The sequence below is a fragment of the Cornus florida genome, unplaced genomic scaffold (assembly GCF_030987335.1).
Source record: "Cornus florida cultivar Cherokee Brave unplaced genomic scaffold, ASM3098733v1 CherokeeBrave_3.0.0_Hap2_Chr06, whole genome shotgun sequence".
Lineage (NCBI taxonomy): Eukaryota > Viridiplantae > Streptophyta > Magnoliopsida > Cornales > Cornaceae > Cornus > Cornus florida.
Window position 1 is genome coordinate 41328293 of NW_026775576.1, and position 20042 is coordinate 41348334.

Here is a 20042-nt window from a genome sequence, read left to right on the forward strand (position 1 = left end):
TAATAGACCAAAATACAGAATAGTCAATAATTTCATAAAAAATACTTGTTTGTTACAATTTTTTTTTGAAGGAAACATTAGATATAAATAATAATAGATGTATGTACTTACCTGACAGACAATCACTATTTTAAATTTATACATAGATACATATTTATATACATACAATACACATTAACATATCACCATGTCTGTCTCATGTCACATACTTTCTCCTTATTTGTATCTATTGGATAATTCATAACTCAAAGAACATAACTAACTATTGATATTCTCTAATAAGTTCTCGTTAATTTACTGGGTGAATAACAGGTGTCATTGGAGATGAGCATCGCAAAGAGCATGTTGACCAAAAAGGAAAAGAGCATTCTATCAATGAATCAAGCAGCATTTCTGAAGTCACAGTGCCACTTGGAAAACCAAATAATGCGAGGGAAGCTGAAAGAATCCCTCCAGGTCCCTCATCTACTGGAATTATCCGTGAGGTGAACTCCTCAACTAAAGAAGCAGATAACTCTAACATGAGGGAGGACAAAAGTTCTGATATGTCTGAACAAGCAGAAGAAAGGAGACATCTGTTAGCTACAAGAAGATATCCTGAGGCTCAAAGGTTGACCCAGGAAATCTCAGATTCAAAAGCATTTCTAATGAAGGGATCACAACCAGATTCATTAAATGTAAGGGATTTACCTGTTAGTAATCACGAGGGTGATTTGGGGAATGGGTATCAACAAGTGGGAATTCCAAACCAAACTTCCTCTGTTATGGGCATAAGTAAGCAGATGAAGCCTGAGACGGTTAGCTGGACTGGAATTGGCAACCATAATGAGGTTTTCAAGGGATTGCTACCTGACTCTGCTGTTTTGCATGAGTCAGTGTCTGCAGATAATGTTTCAAATCAGTCTCAAAGCCTTAATGACTGTAATGTTCTAGGAAATCGGCATGCTGATGGTCAGTTGCCTAGTTTTCCATTAAGAGAGCATTGGAAGCCCGTCTTGGGAATGGACGGTGAACATAACACAGTGTTAACAGTAAAGGATGCTAATTTGTTGTCAAAGCATGTGATTCAAGGTGAAAACCTTTCTTCTAACCCAAATGATATTATTGTTGATAGCTTTTCTGATGCTCATGCTGCTTGTTACTTTATGTTCCAGATGATCCAAAGCTTTCTGATATAGAGAACAAAAGCATTTCAGATGGATGCAAAACAGTTCCTGTTGACAACACACACAAAAATGGCACTCCTTTTACAGACCTGGAAACGGATCAAGATGAGGAAGATATCTCAGTATCAGCTGATCTACCACCATCTCCAAAGTATACGACGTCAGAGAAGTGGATTATGGATCAGCAAAAAAGGAAACTTCTCACGGAGCAAAATTGGACACTGAAACAGCGAAAAACAGATCAAAGAATTGCCGTTTGTTCCGACAAGTTAAAGGTTTGTTGTAGAAGTAACATTTTGGTGCTTGATCCTGCGTGTTACATTTTTGTTATCATTATGAAAATTGTCTGAAATTAAATTAGCAGGCATGGTATTTATCCTTCTGTCTTTCTCGTCTGATTACTATAGTTTTTTTTTTATATTTTATTTCCCCTTTCTATGGTGGGCTGGGGTGGGGAGTATAAGTTGCTTAAGTCTTCTAATTGGCCTTGGAAAGTATGAAGTTGTGTTATTACCTGTAGATGACTAATGATTAATCACGTGATAGTAAAATAATTCCGGCCTTCACAAAGTCAGCAGAAGCGAGAATAACAGGGACTGCAATGGTTATTGCTATTAATGATGGGGATTCATGCTTGAATGATTCTGATTGGGTGGGAGGTCATTGAGGCAGTAGAAAATAAAAAAAAAAAAAAAAAAAAAAGCCTAAAACAATGAATCCTTTAAATATCTTTAGATTTTCAGAATGATGCCTTAAAAATTTTGGTTTCCTCTATTTTGGTTTTAAATGATGTTATACTTTTTTTTATATCATCTGTTACTCGAAATTTTGATTGGTAATTTCATCTTGATTATTTATTTATTTATTGGTAATTTCATCTTGATTTACTATGGCCACATATAATTATGGCCTTAAGTTGAAAAAAAGAGATGATGTGTTGTTCCTACAATATTGTAGGAACGACACAATATTGTGATTTGCGAGTATGTAATTTTTGGATATAACTGCATTGAGGACATTAAATTCGTCATGGTGGTCTAGATGAGTGAAAAATATTGGTTTTTTTTTTTTTTTTTTTTTTTTTTTTTTTTTTTTTTTTCCCAATTGACGAGGCATTATTGATTTAAGCTCACGTCGAAGGCAGTGTTTGTTGCAGTTCTGCTCCTGAAATACGCAGTTATTGATGTTTCATTTATTGCTCACATGGAATTTGATATCTGCTGAAAGAACAACATGCATGCATCGATTTATCTTGTTAGTTGGATTGAAATTGCATGCACTCCGTAAGAAAGGCTGCACTCCGTAAGAAAGGCTACTTCATGTTGAATTTTGAGCTTCAAATGATCTTCATTCTCCTATGAAGAGGAGGAAAAAATGGATAGACTTGAATGGTAATAAAGGGATTACTCTTAGAGAGATTTTTTTACAAGAAACACAATGGGATTGGAAGGAAAATATAAATAACTTGTGGTCCAAAATGGCGGGTTGTATTAGGAACGTAGCCAAAGATACTCAAGGAGAAACTAAAGGAAAGAAATTTATTAAGAAAAAAATATGGTTGTGGAACGATGAAATACAACAAGTACTAAAAAATAGAAGAACTAGTTTTAAGAATGACAAAAGAGTAAGAAACAAGAGGATTAAGAGAAATACAAAAAAAGTAAATGTGAAGTTAAAGAGATGGTAAGCCAATGCTAAACCAAATGCACTAAATAATGTATATGAAAAAATTGGAACAAAGAGGGTGAAATAGCTATTTACAAATTGACAAAGAACAGAGATAGGCTGATGAGAGACACGGATCAAGTTAGGTGTATTGTATTACGGATATAGATCAAACAATATTAATTAAAGATAAACCTATATTAGAAAGATGAAAAGTTACTTTCAGCCATTACTAAACGAGGACTATACTCGAGAAGAAGTTGTAATTGAAGGACCTTACATAGAATATTAATTAAAGATAAAGCTATATTAGAAAGATGAAAAGTTACTTTCAGCCATTACTTAACGAGGAATATACTGGAGAAGAAGTTGTAATTGAAGGACCTTACATAGAATGTTAAATGAAATTCACAATAAGGAAGTAGAGGAACACTAAAAGATATGGGTAGTAATAAGGCCTTTGGACTGGATTACATACCTATAGAGGCTTGGAGGACTTTAGGAAAGATAGGCATTGAATGTTTAACAAAGTTATTTAACAAGATTCTAAGAGAAGTAAGGATGCCAAGTGAGTGGAGAAAAGGCACAATAGTACGACATTTCAAAAATAAAGGGGATATACACATTGTGGCGGCAACACTGAGAATATGGGAAAGGGTAATAGTACGACTAAGGAAGGAATCCACGGTATCCGATAACTAATTTGGATTAATGCCGGGGAGATCAACAATGAAGGCCATAACAATTAGTTGAAGAATGTAGGAGTAAGCAACATGACTTGCATATGAATTTTATAGACTTAGAAATGGTCTATGATTGGGTCCCAGGCAATATAATTTGGTAGGCCCTACACGGAAACTAATACTCTGACAAATCATAAAAAGTTCCCAAGGCATATATATGAATACAAAAATTAAAGTTCGTACCACGTGTGGTAACACTAGTGAGTTATCCATAAACGTAAGATTGCATTAAGGATTGGTGCTAAGCCTATATCTATTTGCAATAATCTTAGATGAAATAACAAAAGAATTCCAATACGAGATTCCATGGTGCATGATGTTTGCCGATGATATCGTGCTATTTGATATCTGTAGAACTTGGATAAAACTAGAAACGTGGAGAAAGGATTTAGAATCGAAAGGTTTGAGAATTAGTCGAACTAAAACCGAGTATATGGATTATAAATTTAATAGAGATTCAGACATTGATAATATAATGATAACACTCCAAAACCAAAAGATTACTCTAAAAGCCACTTTCGTTATCTATGATCGATAATACAAAAAGATGGAGAGATACATAGTGATGTAACTAGTAGAATTGAAGTGGGTTGGACAAAATTGAGACAAGCTAGTGGGTTTTTATGTGATGAGAGAATAACACATAGATTAAAAGGAAAATTCTATGGGATTGTCATTAGACCAACTTTGTTGTATGGGAAGCAAGTGCAACATCCTTCATGTAGCGGAAATGAGAATGTTAAGATGGATGAATGAAGTAAGTAGAAGAGATAGGGTCACTAATGAAAATGTGAGAAAAATTAGGGGTAAAACCCATTGGTGAGAAAATTCAAGAGAGTAGACTTAGATGGTTTGGACACGTACATCGGACACCTAGGGATGCGGTGGTCAAATGAGGGAGACTAGTTGTAATAAGAAGGTAAGAGATGGAGTGGGCAATCAAAAATAACATAGGATTATGTTATTAAAAATGATTTTAAAAGGTTAAATATAGTAGGTGAGGTTGCATGTAATAGAAAAGCTTAGAGAGAGAATTCATGTAGCCGACCCCATTCATATGGGATTAAGGCAAGGGTGATGATGATACAATGGAGTTATGGGAAAGAATAATAGAGTAAAGATTAAGGGGAAATATATATGTATATATATATATGTTGAAAGGTAAGAAAAATCAATATCTGATAACTAATTCAGATTTATGCAAGTAAATTCACTAGGAAGCTACATACTTAATAAGACAACTTATACAAAATGACTTGCATATGATTTTCATAGATTTAGAGAAGGCATATGATAGGGTGCCAAAGCAAACAACTACCCATAAAATCTATAAATCTTATTCAGGATATGTACAGTGTGACACTGACTAAATTTAACACTAAATGCGGGGAAACTAGTGGCTTCCTATAAAAGTGAGACTTCACCAATGGTTAGTGCTGAGTCGATACCTATTTGCGATAATATTAGATGAAATAGCGAAAAATATTTAAGGGAACATCACATGGTTTATGTTATTTGCTGATGACATAGTATTAATAGATACTTCCAAGGAAGTCTTAGCAACACTTTTGAAATATGGAGAAAGGCATTAGTATCAAGGGGCCTAAGAATTAGTAAAACTAAAACAGGATATATAAAATGTAAATTTGATAAAGTAGAAAATGATGACAGTATGAATATTACACTTCAAGACTGAAGAGTTACACAAAAGAACTATTTTGGTTGCTTAGGCTCAATATTACAAAAAGATGGGGAGATAGATGGTGATGTAGTAAGTAGGATTGGAGCTGGGTGGACAAAATGGAAGCAAGCTAGTGAGATCTTTTTTGACAAATGAATACCAAATAAATTAGAAGGAAAATTCTATAGAACAGTTATTAGGCCAGCAATATTGTATGGAGCGGAGTGTTGGGCGTTGAAAAAGACAAAAATACAACGCATTCATGTAGTGGAAATGAGGATGCTACGTTTAATGATAGGAATCACTAGAAGAGATGAGATAAATAATGAATGTGTGAGGGGAACATTAGGTATAGCGACTATAAATGATAAAATAAAGAAGAGTAGGCTTAGGTGGCATGGTCATATTTAACTTCGACTTGATAATGCACCTATCAAAAGAGGAAGAGTTGTTTGCTTAGAAGGTAGCAACAAAGAGTTCGACCAAAGCTTACATGGGATGAAGTAATTAAAAACAACTTAAGAAACTAAAATTTAAGAGAAGACACGGTGTATAAATAGGAAAGAATGGAGAAAGAGAATTCATGTGGCCGGCCCATCAATTTGGGATAAGGGTAAGGATGATGATGATGAGATAATTTCAGATGGATGAACTTTATAATGTGCACTCTGTTGAAATTGTGTTGCCTTGCTTAAATGTGATCCTACTCATCTCAAGTGCATTTTACTGTGGTAACTTGGTGTGGTGATTGCTCGTTGGCTCGTATTTTTCCCTTGCTTATCAAGATTTCTCGGGACATACATGCTCTTGTTACAGATTGCTATGGTCTTGATAGGGGTTGGATGACATGGGATGTGTGTTTCTCTAGACACTTTCAGGATTGGCAGATCGAGGATGCTGTGGGTTTTTTGAAGCTGCTTTATCGCCGGGAGTGGTCAGTGATGGGGCTGACTCCTTACTGTGGGTTCCCTCCTCTAGGGAGGTTTGATGTTTGCTCATTCTACAGGAGATTGTCGGAGTTTGCAGGTCCTGCTTTCTCAAGGAAGGCAGTATGGCTGGCCAAGGCCCCTCTTAAGGTGTTCTTTTTTGTTTGAACAGCTGTTCTGGGTAGGATTTTGACGCTGGACAATTTGAGGAGGAGCAGACAGATTGTTGTTAATTGGTGTCGAATGTGCAAAAGTGATGAAGTGACGGTAGATCATAATTGCTACATTGTCTGGTGGCCCGGGATAGATGGGGGTTGATTTTGGGGTCCAGTGGGTGGGTTATGCCTTGTTCCTCTAGATTCTAGAGGCATGATTGAGGCTTGGAGAGGTTGTACAGTGGGTTCCCAAGCCCGTGACTTTTGGAGGGCAGCACCCTTGTGTATTTGGTGGTGTCTGTGGAAGGAACAAAATAGGATATACTTTTGATGGTGTGGAGACTCCTTTTAGTGTGCTGAAATTCTCCATTATTAGTTTTCCTTTGTTGGGTCATTCAGAGGAATTGTAAATCAATGGGGGAAATTGTTGATATTTTGGATATTTTGAGAGTCTAGGTTGGCCCTTGTGTAGTTTTTGCGGGCCTCGTTCCTGTTTGAACGCTTTCTAATACAACTTTACTTACAAAAATAACTTAGACCTTTGAGTCTCTTTTTCACAAATGACCTAGCACCAATGAATGGAGATTGACTAATTCTGGAATTTAGGTTCTTTACATCGACAAACCATTGAACTCTAGGTAGCCTGTTGTCACTTAACACGAACTGAGAGGAAACAAGATCAAAATTCTTAATTAACTCAAAGCTTAAGGTAATAAGGTTCCAATGGAGATGTTGGATTCAGTGGAACAATTTCCATCAGTGGGAAGGGATTTCTTCTTGGACACATCCTACCAATGTATGTTTGAAATTTGCAGTTTTGGTAGTAAATTAGGTTGGGACTAGTTTTCTTGTAATGATTTTTGTCTTACCTTGCATGTGATGGACTTATGTTTAAAAACTATTTTCTTGTTTTTGCATTATATGCTTTACTTATCTCAGATACATTTTTACTGGTTTAACTTGAGCTTTTGTTTCTATTCACAAATGACACAGCAACAATGTAAAAGAGACCACCTCTATAATTTATATTATTAACCTTAAGAAATCATTGGGCAACATCTTTATATGACCTGATTGTCACCTGTCATATGATTGGTCTTTATGCACAATCTATATAGTCTGCCATATTTTTACCTAGCCTGAAGACTTGAGAGGAAACAAAATCATAAATTAGCTCAAAGTCTTACAGTGATAAGATGCTCCTGGAGATGGTAGGGCTTTGCGAAACTACTTCCATTTATTAGTGGGGGAACTTCATGGTTACATTCTGCGGCTATATGATGGAATGCAGTTTTGATAGTAAATTAGCTTGGGACTGCTGTTTTTTCTGAGTGATTCTCTTTATTTCTCATGCAATAGACTTGTATTTTTATATGGGTGATCTAGAGGACCCTAAAAAATTACGTATCCGTGAACATGAGATTGCCTGATTCAGAAGCTATTTGGTTTAATTTTTGTAATTTCTGGAGGATTTGAGGGCCTTACAAGATTCTAGATTTTCTTATGATTCAAGTTGTTTGTTCCTTTTAGTACGGCGTATTTCACTTGAGTGGTTTCACCATATGGTTTTTAGGTACAAGTAACAGCTCATAGTATGATGCGCTCTTCATGGAAACTTCAGAATTAATTTTACTTTATTACCTGTGATAATAGCTTTGCTAGCTAAGTTTTGAGCCCACTATTCTATTATCCAAATATTGGATAACAATTTTGTTTTCTTTCCCTTTGGTTATGGTAGTTTTAGTTCTAGTGTTTAACTAAAACTCCTTGTTGTTGGGATACCTATAGCTCCGAACCTATTATTCTGCTGACTTTGTAGGATTGATGGTGGGAGAAGGTAGTTTTAAAGGCATTCCTGGCATATTCGAAGATGGTGAGACAAACTGGATATCTTTTGCCTTTTGGTCAAGTAGGTATCTTTTATCGTAGTAGAACCGGAAAGACTACACAAACTAAAGGCTATACAGTTATTGGAAAAATATCTTTTACCGAACAACTAATTGTAAAATTTTGCACAAGAAAGGACCATGTTATTATGAGTGAGAATAAGGTGCATTAGTTTCCTATTCGGTCTAGATATTTGCTTCCAATCATCTTATATTGGTTATAAATTTGTTTACTCATCGTAATTAGCTGATGAAGGCTAACAAATACAATCCTCAAATATATTTTATCGCACTAAAACTGGTAAGACTACCCTGAGCAACAACTACAGTTATTGGTCAAATTTCTCTTTTCAAACACGTCATAAAATTTCCCCAACCAAAGACCATATGATTATTATGTGAGGCCAGGGTGCATTATTTTCCTATTTGATTTCAATATTTAACTGCCAATCTGTCTTGCTTCCTGTCAACTTATATTGGTTATTATTTCCTTTATTCATAATAATTAGAGGATGCTCAAGGCACATGTTTAAATTATTCATAGATAAAGGGATTGTTTAAATTATACGTAGATAAAGGGATTTGCCTACTTACTACTTCCCGGCACCTTTAAAATATTAATTTGTTTACCATTTATGTTTTTAGCCACTTTCCTACCAATAGTTGTGCATTTATGGGACTTTGTTACTGTCCTTCAATCCCATGGCTTATTATTTGGGAAGTACATTGAAGAACTTTCATGGCTTTGTGGAGTTACAACTGTCGTGTTTATATGTATCTTATCTACACTATGGTTTGCTTTTTGACACTTGTGCAGGAAACTGTGAGCTCATCTGAAGATATCTCTGCAAAAACCAAAAGTGTCATTGAATTGAAAAAGCTTCAGTTGTTGGAGCTTCAACGCCGTCTCCGGAGGTTATTGATTTTCTTAGTTTTGCTTTAAGTTAACTCATTTCCAGTTCATCTATTAATTCTCTCAGTTAAAATAAGACTAATAACATTTCAATATATCACAATTCAGCATGTAAAAAGTGATTTCCTAATTAAGTGCTTTTGATACCACAATTGGAATATCACTTCAATATTAATCCGAGTTCAGAGGCTTTTTCTACAAATGGCTATTGAAATTGTGAGCATCTAACCCCCCGTCATACTGAACAGATATATCCCATATGTTGACTCCAATCCCGGAAACTGGGAGGGAGGGTGTTTTGTCCTCAGCCTTTTGGTTCTTGTTTAGGTTGTTCCCGGATTGATTGTTGGATAAGTTTGCTAAAAAACTAAGTATCACTTAAAAGGGGGCAAAATTTTGTGATGAGGACTTCCGTGGTAGGGGTTTTAAAATATTAGTCAAAGTGGATAAATATTCCCTGATATAAAATCTCTCCTTCCCTCCATTACACCCTCTGTGTACAATGCTCCCAATTGTTTTGCAAGAAGGCTGCCCGACGTCACCTTCCATGGAAATCTTCTGCATAAGGTTGAAACCACATTTGTCAATTACCATTGGTCAATACTATTACCCACTGATTTTTTTCAGAGATAAAAAGAGGAGTCAGGTAGATGAACAATCAAAGATCCAATCAGATCTAGTAAGACCAATCTCTCGACACCTATTGATTCTCCCTCTCTATATATACATATGTACGTATATATTCAGCTTCATCTCTTGTTAATTATTATTGCAGTTATAGCAGAATAAGGAGCCATTCTATTTGAATATGTGTGTTTGGAGATAAAATGATTCTGTTTGTAATTCAACTCAGCCGAATCAATGTGCAAATTTTAGGGTTTCTTTCCTCTCGGTAATTTTCTGCTAATTTAGGATTTTATTTCAGGAAGTGTGAGACTTGTGATATCTTTATTTAGGGTTTTCCAAGGCCTCACCTTTGGGCCTTAAATGTATTGTTTCTATTGTGTGGGTGCATGAAAATTTGGTGGTGTTTGTGCTATGGCCATTGGTGAGTGATGTAAGGATGAATCTTGAAGATAGAGAGAGTGCTCTTGGTGGGGGTGCTGGAAGTGGGTTCGAAGTTCCCATTGTTTTGATAGTTCATCTCTGGTAATGCTTACAGAATGAATGGAATTGGAACAAATGTTATAAAATTCAACCAACTTGAGAAATTATTATTATTTTGGTGGGATTCATTAGTCGATGCAAATATAAAACTTGGAAATATAACTCGATAATTGGACTTTGGTTTAAGAGAATTTACTTTATACAAAGTTAATATGGAATAGTAATAAACATGATCTTAAATTGTAATTTGAGTTTTAAGCTTTGAGAGACACATTATGAATTTAAAAAGGCAAATAAATGATTTTGAGGCTAAAATTGTAAATTAAATAGATTTCAGATATCAGCTATTTGTATTTATCAAACAACTCAAAATTCAAATATTAGCAAACAGGTTTCAGTTTTGTAGATTCTACACAAGATTAATTTTCAGATTTATCAATCAACACCGTAATCTTCTGTGGTTATTTTAATTATCTATTTTGTATTCTGACAGTATAATCATTTTGGCAGTGATATTCTGAATGATTTTTTCAAACCAATAACAGCTGAGATGGATCGCTTGAAATCAGTCAAGAAACATAGAATAGGTAGGAGATCAAAGCAACTTGAAAGGTTTGAGCAGAAAATGAAGGAAGAACGACAAAAGAGGATTCGTGAAAGGCAGAAGGAGTTCTTCAGTGAGATAGAAATTCACAAGTATGTACTCCCTTCAATTTTAAGACACTCTCATTCTTTCTCATTCAGTTTGTAGATATTTATTTAAGTTTTTCGTATAGTGCTTTTGTTTTGTGAACAGTCTACTAGTGGGACTTAACTTGATAACCTAAACTTTAGGGAAAGGCTGGACGATGTATTTAAGATGAAGAGAGAACGCTGGAAAGGTTTTAATAAATATGTAAGGGAGTTCCATAAAAGGAAGGAACGGATACATCGTGAGAAGATTGACAGAATCCAGCGAGAGAAGATTAATCTATTAAAAATCAATGATGTCGAGGGGTATCTTCGAATGGTTCAGGTCCTGTCTGGCTTATTTAATTTTACTGGATTAATGGTCCATTCTACTTCTATTATCATTCCTTAATGTTGTTGATAATTTTATAGGATGCAAAGTCAGATCGTGTTAAACAACTTCTGAAAGAGACTGAGAAATATCTTCAAAAGCTAGGGTCCAAACTACAGGAAGCAAAGTCCATTTCAAGTCACTTTGAGACTGATATGGATGAGAATCGAACTGCAAGTGTTGTTGAGAAGAATGAGTTTTCCATCGAGAATGAGGACGAAACTGACCAGGCAAAGGCAAGTTTGTTTGTTTGGTTGTTTTTTGTGCCCTTTCTGGATTTCATTATAATTTTCTTGCTCAACATGTTATTTTCGATCTGTTTTGCAGCATTATATGGAAAGCAATGAAAAGTACTATCTGATGGCTCATAGGTATTAACAACACTTCTTTTTCTTCTCCTGATAATTAGTTCTTATACACCTTGCTACTCAACATTGGATAGTTTTACATTGTGATATTTGTTTGGATTGTTGGCTTAAGCAAGCCTTCACTCTTCTCTATTCTTATTATCCTCTCAAGAGTTTGCTGTCTATAGCAGTTACTAATACCATACTGTATCTTGTGAATTAAACTTGGATGTTATGAGGTTTTTCATGACATTATTGAATTTTTGCCATCGCCAAATATTTGATTGTTGGTGTTGTTTTTTGCAGTATAAAAGAGAGCATTGCGGAGCAGCCAACTTGTCTTGTGGGTGGAAAATTAAGAGAGTAAGTTAAATAGGCATTTTTCTGGCCCCCAACACCCACCCACCCCCCCACAACCCCCCCCGCCCCCCCCCCCCCCCCCCCCCGCGGGGCGTTGAAAGAATCAGGCTTTTTTTTTTTTTCATTTTCATTTTGCAATTTTAATTTATAAAATGTGAATATAGATTTGGGGATAAATCTTTGTAATTTTAATTAGAAAATGTGTATGTAGATTCGGGGATAAAGCCTTTGTTTTGTTTGTCATTATCTGTTTTGAGCTTCTATATAACCATAGTTTGATATTCAGGTATCAAATGAATGGACTGCGGTGGTTGGTTTCTCTGTACAATAACCATTTAAATGGAATTCTGGCTGATGAAATGGGCCTTGGTAAAACTGTTCAGGTGTGTTTTGGTTTATAACCTGAGCATGGGTCTCTTTATAGTTATCTTCTTGTGCAAAATTTCTGATAACATGGGCTTTTGTAGGTTATTGCTCTAATTTGTTACCTAATGGAAACAAAAAATGACAGAGGACCTTTTCTGGTTGTTGTACCATCCTCTGTTTTACCTGGGTGGGAGACAGAAATTAACTTCTGGGCCCCCAGTATACACAGAATTATCTACTCAGGGCCTCCAGAGGAGCGGCGAAAGCTATTCAAGTATTGGCATATTACTTTTAATCAGCTTCTCTCATCTAACACACACGCAACACAACAACCCCCCCCCCCCCCCCCCCCCCCCCCCCCCCCCCCCCCCCCGGGCGCTGGTTTGTCAAATCATCTGAATGGCCAATTTCATGTTTTGTTAATGAAGGGAAAGAATTGTTCATCAGAAATTCAATGTCCTGCTGACGACGTACGAGTATTTAATGAACAAACATGATAGACCAAAACTGAGCAAAATACATTGGCATTACATTATTATTGATGAAGGCCATCGCATAAAGAATGCTTCTTGCAAGTTGAATGCTGAATTAAAGCACTATCAAAGCTCTCACAGATTGCTGTTGACTGGAACACCCCTTCAGGTCTCAAAATTTTGTTTCTTATTTGCCTGGTTTGTGCATTGTTTGCCTTTTCTTGTATTATGTTCAAGATATGTGACTTTTTATCTTTGCGTGAGGCCTTGCTGTCATTTCCACTTCATTGCCTTCCGCTCATTACTTTTTTGTGTTGATGTGATCCACTGATATGAGTTCTCTTTTCTTTCTTTTTTTTTTTTAAATTTTTTTACGTAGAACAATCTTGAGGAATTGTGGGCACTGCTCAACTTTTTGTTGCCCAATATTTTTAACTCGTCAGAGGATTTTTCTCAATGGTTCAACAAACCGTTTGAGAGCGGTGGTGATAATTCACCTGATGAAGTAAGTTCTTCCTATCCTGATTATTTTTCTATTCATATCAGTTTTGAGAACTCTAATATTATCTTTAATGCTTACCCTGGGTAGGCCTTACTATCTGAGGAGGAGAATCTTCTGATTATAAACCGTCTTCATCAAGTCCTGCGACCATTTGTACTAAGGAGACTGAAGCACAAGGTCCTTAAAATTATAATTATGTTTATCAGTTAAATTCTCTTCTGTGGTTTACCAGCATATTGAACTCGTTATCATCGTCGTCGTCATCATCATCATCATCATCATCATCCTTGCCTTATTCCCATGTGAATGGGTTTGCCACATGAATTCTCTATCTTAATTCTTTTCTATTACCTGCCATATCACCTACTATGTTTAACTTTTCAAATTAATTATCTGTTTGTTATCTATGTATATGTTTGTTTATCACATGCTTCCACTGGCCTAGTAGTTGGGGTTATGGTTTTGAGACTGAAACACTGATTTTGCGGCCAGGATTTTGTTCCGGCTCGGGTTGCGTTGCGACCCGGTTTGGGTCCAAAAATTTTTATGACCTGTTTTTTTCTTGCAGGTCTTGGACCTTGTTTAGGACTCTCTTGTAGCCTAGTATATAAGGGTGCTTAGGGTTTTGGAGTGGGTAATAAGAGAACACTGAAAATCGCGGGAAAGAGAGTGAGGGAGGGAGATAGGGTTTGGGGGCTGAAACTTGTAATCTTTTCACATAGTGAATTTTTCGCCGGTTCTTTACCGTGGAGTGGGTTTACGCCAAACCACATAAATCTTTGTGTTCGTTGTGTGGCATGTTTACTTTTCTATCGTGATTCTTGTTTTGTTCTTGGTTTTCTGTGTTTGTTGTAACAGATATTGTGTAATTTGTGATGAAACCTACTATTGGGAGGTGTGTGTTAAGTAATTCTTATTTGAGAATTTTTAAATTCTTTTCCTTGTCTTGTTCTAATCTTTATCTAATGTTCATGGATAGCTGTTCAGGGTTCCAGAATAGTCCCTATTTTCCTTCCCCAAATCATGCTTTATCAAGTCTAATTAATTATAACCCTTTTACTTACCTTTGACTGTTAAGTTTAACACAGGACCCTAAAATACTTGCTGCCCAGAATTTCGAGTAATGAAACCTTACACTTCCAAAAACCATGCCAATTCTTACTTTTTTCAACCCACAGAGCTTTCAATGTTTTTTTCTCTACCTTTTAAATCCCTAAACCTTGAAGTTTTCCATATTCTTTTCCCATAATAAAACTAGTTGTAGGTAATCCTTATGCGGTTTTTATTAATGTTCTGCACCAGTGGTGTGAAAGTTAAAGGGTCTGTTTTCATCTCTGTCATTATTTTATATGACTAATCTTCGTTTGGAATGGTGTCGAGTGCTTTGGTTTCAAGTTTGATGCATTGGCATGAATGAAAATGTCAGTCCAGTCGAGCACTTAGTTACTGAAGCATATGGCTTCACTGCATACTTCTGTGGACGTATTGGCAGTTGTTAAGTAGCCTAGTGGAATTGAAGGAAATAATTGACAAAACAATATGCTCTGGTACCTAGTGAAAGTTGCAATTCAGATGTTAGAAGAACCTAGCGAGGTGGGGAAGTGAATAGGGCTTATTCAAATTTTGATTACTTTACACGATATTTTAATTCAAGCTGATTCCAATCAAATTATTAACAAATCTTTAACCAATTCCCGAATCGATTAATTATGGCAATTAACACATTCATGTAGTTAATCAAGCAAGCAAGCACCCCATACGCCTGTAAACAATACACATGATTTGACGTGGAAAACTCTTAAGGCTACGTTTGGTATGGTGGAATAAGATGCTCATTCCAACTTCTCATAAATACCCTCACCAAACATGTATAAATACATTAGGTATAACATTAGTATGTGATATATAATATATATACATATATTATATTATAGTAAATCAATTATGTTAAATAATATATCTTATATGTAATAAAATATATAATGAATTTATAAACTATAATTTCTTTATAATATAATATTGACGTTTAATATAATTTAAATATAGCATATAATATTATTAAATATCTATTATATTATGATTAATAATATATATTAAATAAATAATAATTAATTAAAGATTTATAACGCATATAGAACTCCTGCATATTGCTCTTTGTTTTACCATGATTCAATTGGGATTTACATCTGGTCATTTTTTTGATGCTTTAATTCATTTTAGATTACAAATTACATCTGGCTTGCAGATTTGATTCCTGACATCATAGTTTTTTTTTCCTCTGTTCTTTGAATATTTCGTGAAAGCAATTTGTTTATTTTTTATTTTTTTATTTTTTGAATTCATGCTTCATGTTCATAGAATTTTGAGCTTGGAAGCTATTCTAAATTATTGTTGTTGTATTCTCAAATGCTTTTGGTAGGTTGAAAATCAATTGCCTGAAAAAATTGAAAGACTTGTAAGATGTGAAGCTTCCGCGTATCAGAAGCTTTTGATGAAGAGGGTTGAAGACAATCTTGGTGCTATTGGAGCTTCAAAGGTTTATTTCATTGTCCAATTTATTCTAAGTTTACGGTTTTATTTTAGTTAGGACTCATGATTCAATATTCCATTCTCATACACATTCACGAGTGCATGGACACACAACGTTATGTAGATACCTACATTCATACATATATTGTTGCCGCTATGTACACTGACTTTAAACTCACTGTTTTATTAGGCTCGGTCGGTTCACAACTCTGTTATGGAGCTACGTAATATATGCAATCATCCTTATCTCAGCCAGCTTCATTCGGAGGAGGCACGTTCTTTCTCTGTTCGTTTATGCTTTTGTTTGGTTCTTCGAAATGTTGTGGGTTGTGAAGGAAAGTATATGCTATGAAATTGTTTCCTCCGACATGCATGTTGAACATTTCCCTTTCCTATCCTTGGCTCTTTTGGAAATCAAAGAAAGATTTCAGAACAACTTTTTTGTTGCGCAGAAATTGCTGAATTGATATCCTTTTTAATTGTTAATTCAACATTGATCCCCTTTTGTAGGTTCATAATTTAGTCCCTAAGCATTATCTGCCTAATATTGTGAGACTTTGTGGGAAGCTGGAGATGCTAGATCGTTTACTGCCCAAGCTAAAAGCAACAGGTCATCGGGTATGAAACGACTTAACTATGTTTATGGGTATACCAAAACTTTATGGATACAAGAATTCAATGTTCTGTGCATTCACGATGATGGTACGATATATGCGTTATAGTAATGCATGAAGGTATCTGGCAGTTAATTGATGATGGATCAAATTTCTTAAATGAGTGGTTTGTGACTGAGGTTTTTGTTCATGCACTTTTTGCTCTCCTATTTTTTTCCTTTCTGAAAAGTTTTAGTTGTTATTACCTTTTTATGATTCTTAATTTTGTACAAAGATTTGTGATCTGTTTATCTGTTGGTAAGTAGAAGATTTATTCCCTCCATAGGTAGATTCGTTTGGAATGTATTTTATGTGTATCATTGACTAGAATTATGGGATAATAAGTTAGAGAATCCCACTAATATAAAAATTCATTCTAATTCATTTTGAGGAAAGTTAGGAAGGTTAGTTTCCTATTTTATCTCCCTGTGATTAGCTCTGTACAGGCTGTAATTTGTTTATATAAGCCGTGTATTGGCTTTCTCAATCAAATACAATTTTAATCTTTTCTCCTAAATTTCTCATGGTATCAGAGCACTAGGCTCTTTTCTGGGAATCACAGTCTCTTCAGCCTTAATTGCCAAAGAGATATTGCTCATTTTCTTCTTCTTTCTGTTTTTACTCTGTTTTTTGGGGTCAAAACAGAGTATCTTTTCTGGAAATGCCCTGGCCTTCATCGCCATTTTTCTCTAAGTTTATCTTTGGCCTTCATTGCCATTTTTCTCCGAGTTTATTCTTTTCTTAAACCCAATCCAATATGTCTGAGACCAAATCATCTTCTGAGGAAGTCATCTTGCATCTAGCATCCGGTGATCTGCAGAACATTCAGGCAGCATACAGACTGAATGGGAAGAATTTTTTGAAGTGGTCCCAATTTGTTCAGACCAATTTGAAGGGAAAAGGGAACTCAGCCATCTCCTAGGGTTGGGTCCAAAGAAAGGAGATCCAAAGTTCTATGCGTGGGATGAAGCAGATTCCATGATCATGTCATTATTGTGGAATTCAATAAATCCAGAAATCAGGGACACCTGCATGTTCTTGTCCATTGCCGGAGAGGTTTGGGATGCTGTTCAACAGACTTATTCGAAGGCTCGTTATGTAGCGCAAGTGTACATGATTAAGGTCAAGACTGGTGCGATGAAACAAGGTGGTAAGTCGGTCACGGAGTATGCGAATTCATTGTAGAATCTGTGGCAGGAACTTGATCATTACCGGTGCATTACGACTAAATGTTCAAAAGATGTTTCAATCTTGAAGGGCTTTATCGAAAAAGATCGAGTTTACGATTTTCTCGCAGGACTCAATGCTGAGTTTGATCAAGTCAGGGTTCAGATTCTTAGCAAGGAGGAGTTACCATCTTTAAATGAGACCATCTCTCTTATTCGAGCGGAGGAGAGTCGCAGGGGGGTTATGCTTGAACCCCAAGCCCTAGAAGGATCAGCTATGGTGACGAAGATAGAACGGTCATCAATTCAAGAAAGTGGGAAGGCAGATCTGTCACGGTTTCAAGGACAGTGAATAATGAACTTCACGACTCTGAGGTTTTTGCAGGTATATTTTAAGACAAAGAGACGGGGGTCCTATTCCTGTGCAAGTCCAAGATTCAACGCCTAATCCTGATAATGAGGTAAATACAACTCTAGAAACACCACATGATCATGATATTCCCATTGCCATTAGGAAAGGCACAAGAGAATGCACTAAACACCCATTGTACCCCTTAACGAAGGTTGTGTCATTTAAAAAATTCTCACAAGCACATAGGAGCTTCCTAGTTAGCCTAAACACTATTCATATTCCTAATACATTATTTGAGGCATTATCTGATGAGAAATGGAAAGATGCTATGAGAGAAGAGATGCAGGCACTAGAGAAGAATGGAAAATTGTCGACCTACCACTAGGAAAGAAGACTGTAGGATGCAAATGGGTGTTTACAGTGAAGTATAGGTCAGATGGATCTCTGGAGAGATACAAAGCCAGGCTCATGGCAAAGGGATACATGCAAACCTATGGTGTTGACTATTAGGAGACATTTGCTCCGGTGGCTAAAATGAGTATAGTAAGAGTTGTTATCACTAGCAGCCAACTTCAACTGGTACTTGGAACAATTTGATGTAAAAAATGCTATTCTTCACAGTAATTTGGAGGAGGAAATCTACATGGATATCCCTTTAGGCTTCAAGGGACGTCTAAGCAGCAACAGGGTTTGCAAACTGAAGAAAGCGTTGTATGGCCTGAAGCAATCACCAAGGGCTTGGTTTGGAAGATTTGCCAAAGTAATGCTTGCCACTGGATATAAACAGAGTCAAGGGGATCATGCTCTCTTTATTAAACACTCGAATGCAGGGGGAGTCACGACTCTTTTGGTATTTGTGGATGACATAATTGTGACAGGAAATGATGAGAAGGAGAAGGAAGCCCTGAGAAAATGCCTAATCAGAGAATTCAAGATAAAAGAACTAGGAAGGTTGAAGTACTTCCTAGGAATTGAAGTAGCCCATTCCAGAGAAGGCATTTTCATTTCACAGAAGAAATATGTAACTGATCTTCTAAGGGAGGCAAGGAAGCTAGCATGTAAACCAAGCTCCACACCGATTGATCCAAATCACAAACTCGGGGAAGTAAGTGAAGATCCAGCCGTTGACAAGGAAAGGTACCAGAGATTAGTGGGGAAGCTTATATACCTTGCTCACACAAGGCCAGACATTGCATATGCCGTGAGCGTGGTTAGCCAATTTATGCACAACCCAAGAGAAGTTCACCTACAGGTAGTCTACAGAATACTACATTATCCAAAAACTTGTCTTGGCAAGGGAATTTTATTTAAAAGGAACACTGGATTAGTCTTGGAGGCAGACACTGATGCAGATTATGCAGGCTCACCCATTGATAGAGTTCCACCACGGGTTATTGTACTTTCCTTGGAGGCAACCTTGTAACATGGATAAGTAAGAAGCAGAATGTGGTAGCTAGATCGAGTGCGGAGGTAGAGTTTAGAGCAATGGCTCAGGGAGTATGCAGTTACTATGGCTCAAGATAATTCTGGAAGATTTAAGAGTCAAATAGGAAGGACCAATGAGGTTATTTTGCGACAACAAGTCTGCCATTAGCATTGCTCACAATTCTGTTCAACATGAAAGAACAAAGCACGTGGAAGTAAATAGACATTTCATAAAGGAGAAGTTGGATAGTGGCTTAATTTGTACTCCGTACATCTCAACCAATGGTCAACTTGCTGATGTACTTACAAAAGGACTAGGAAGTGTAGCGTTTCAAGAATCTATTTCCAAGCTGGGAATGAAAGATGCATATTCCCCGGCTTGAGGGGGAGTGTTGGAAAGTAGAAGATTTATTCCCTCCATTGGTGGATTGGTTAGGAATGTATTTTATGTGTATCATTGACTTTCCTAGAATCATGGGATAATAAGTTAGAGAATCCCACTAATATAGAAATTCATTCTAATTCATCTTTAGGAAAGTTAGGAAGGTTAGTTTCCTATTTTATTTC

At 36.1% G+C, this 20042-nt stretch overlaps 1 protein-coding gene across 1 annotated transcript in view; it reads left to right on the plus strand.

Moving 5' to 3' along the window:
- LOC132311359 (chromatin structure-remodeling complex protein SYD) overlaps positions 1-20042 on the plus strand; it is a 45000-nt gene that overhangs the window by 13810 nt on the left and 11148 nt on the right. Inside the window, exons 9-24 of the mRNA XM_059809246.1 lie at positions 313-1071; positions 1155-1441; positions 9040-9137; positions 10753-10938; positions 11077-11257; positions 11344-11538; positions 11630-11673; positions 11956-12012; positions 12296-12392; positions 12477-12649; positions 12804-13017; positions 13228-13353; positions 13438-13527; positions 15770-15886; positions 16070-16150; positions 16390-16497. Of these exons, the coding sequence (XP_059665229.1) occupies positions 313-1071; positions 1155-1441; positions 9040-9137; positions 10753-10938; positions 11077-11257; positions 11344-11538; positions 11630-11673; positions 11956-12012; positions 12296-12392; positions 12477-12649; positions 12804-13017; positions 13228-13353; positions 13438-13527; positions 15770-15886; positions 16070-16150; positions 16390-16497 (2813 nt within the window). The remainder of the gene's footprint in view (positions 1-312; positions 1072-1154; positions 1442-9039; positions 9138-10752; positions 10939-11076; positions 11258-11343; positions 11539-11629; positions 11674-11955; positions 12013-12295; positions 12393-12476; positions 12650-12803; positions 13018-13227; positions 13354-13437; positions 13528-15769; positions 15887-16069; positions 16151-16389; positions 16498-20042) is intronic.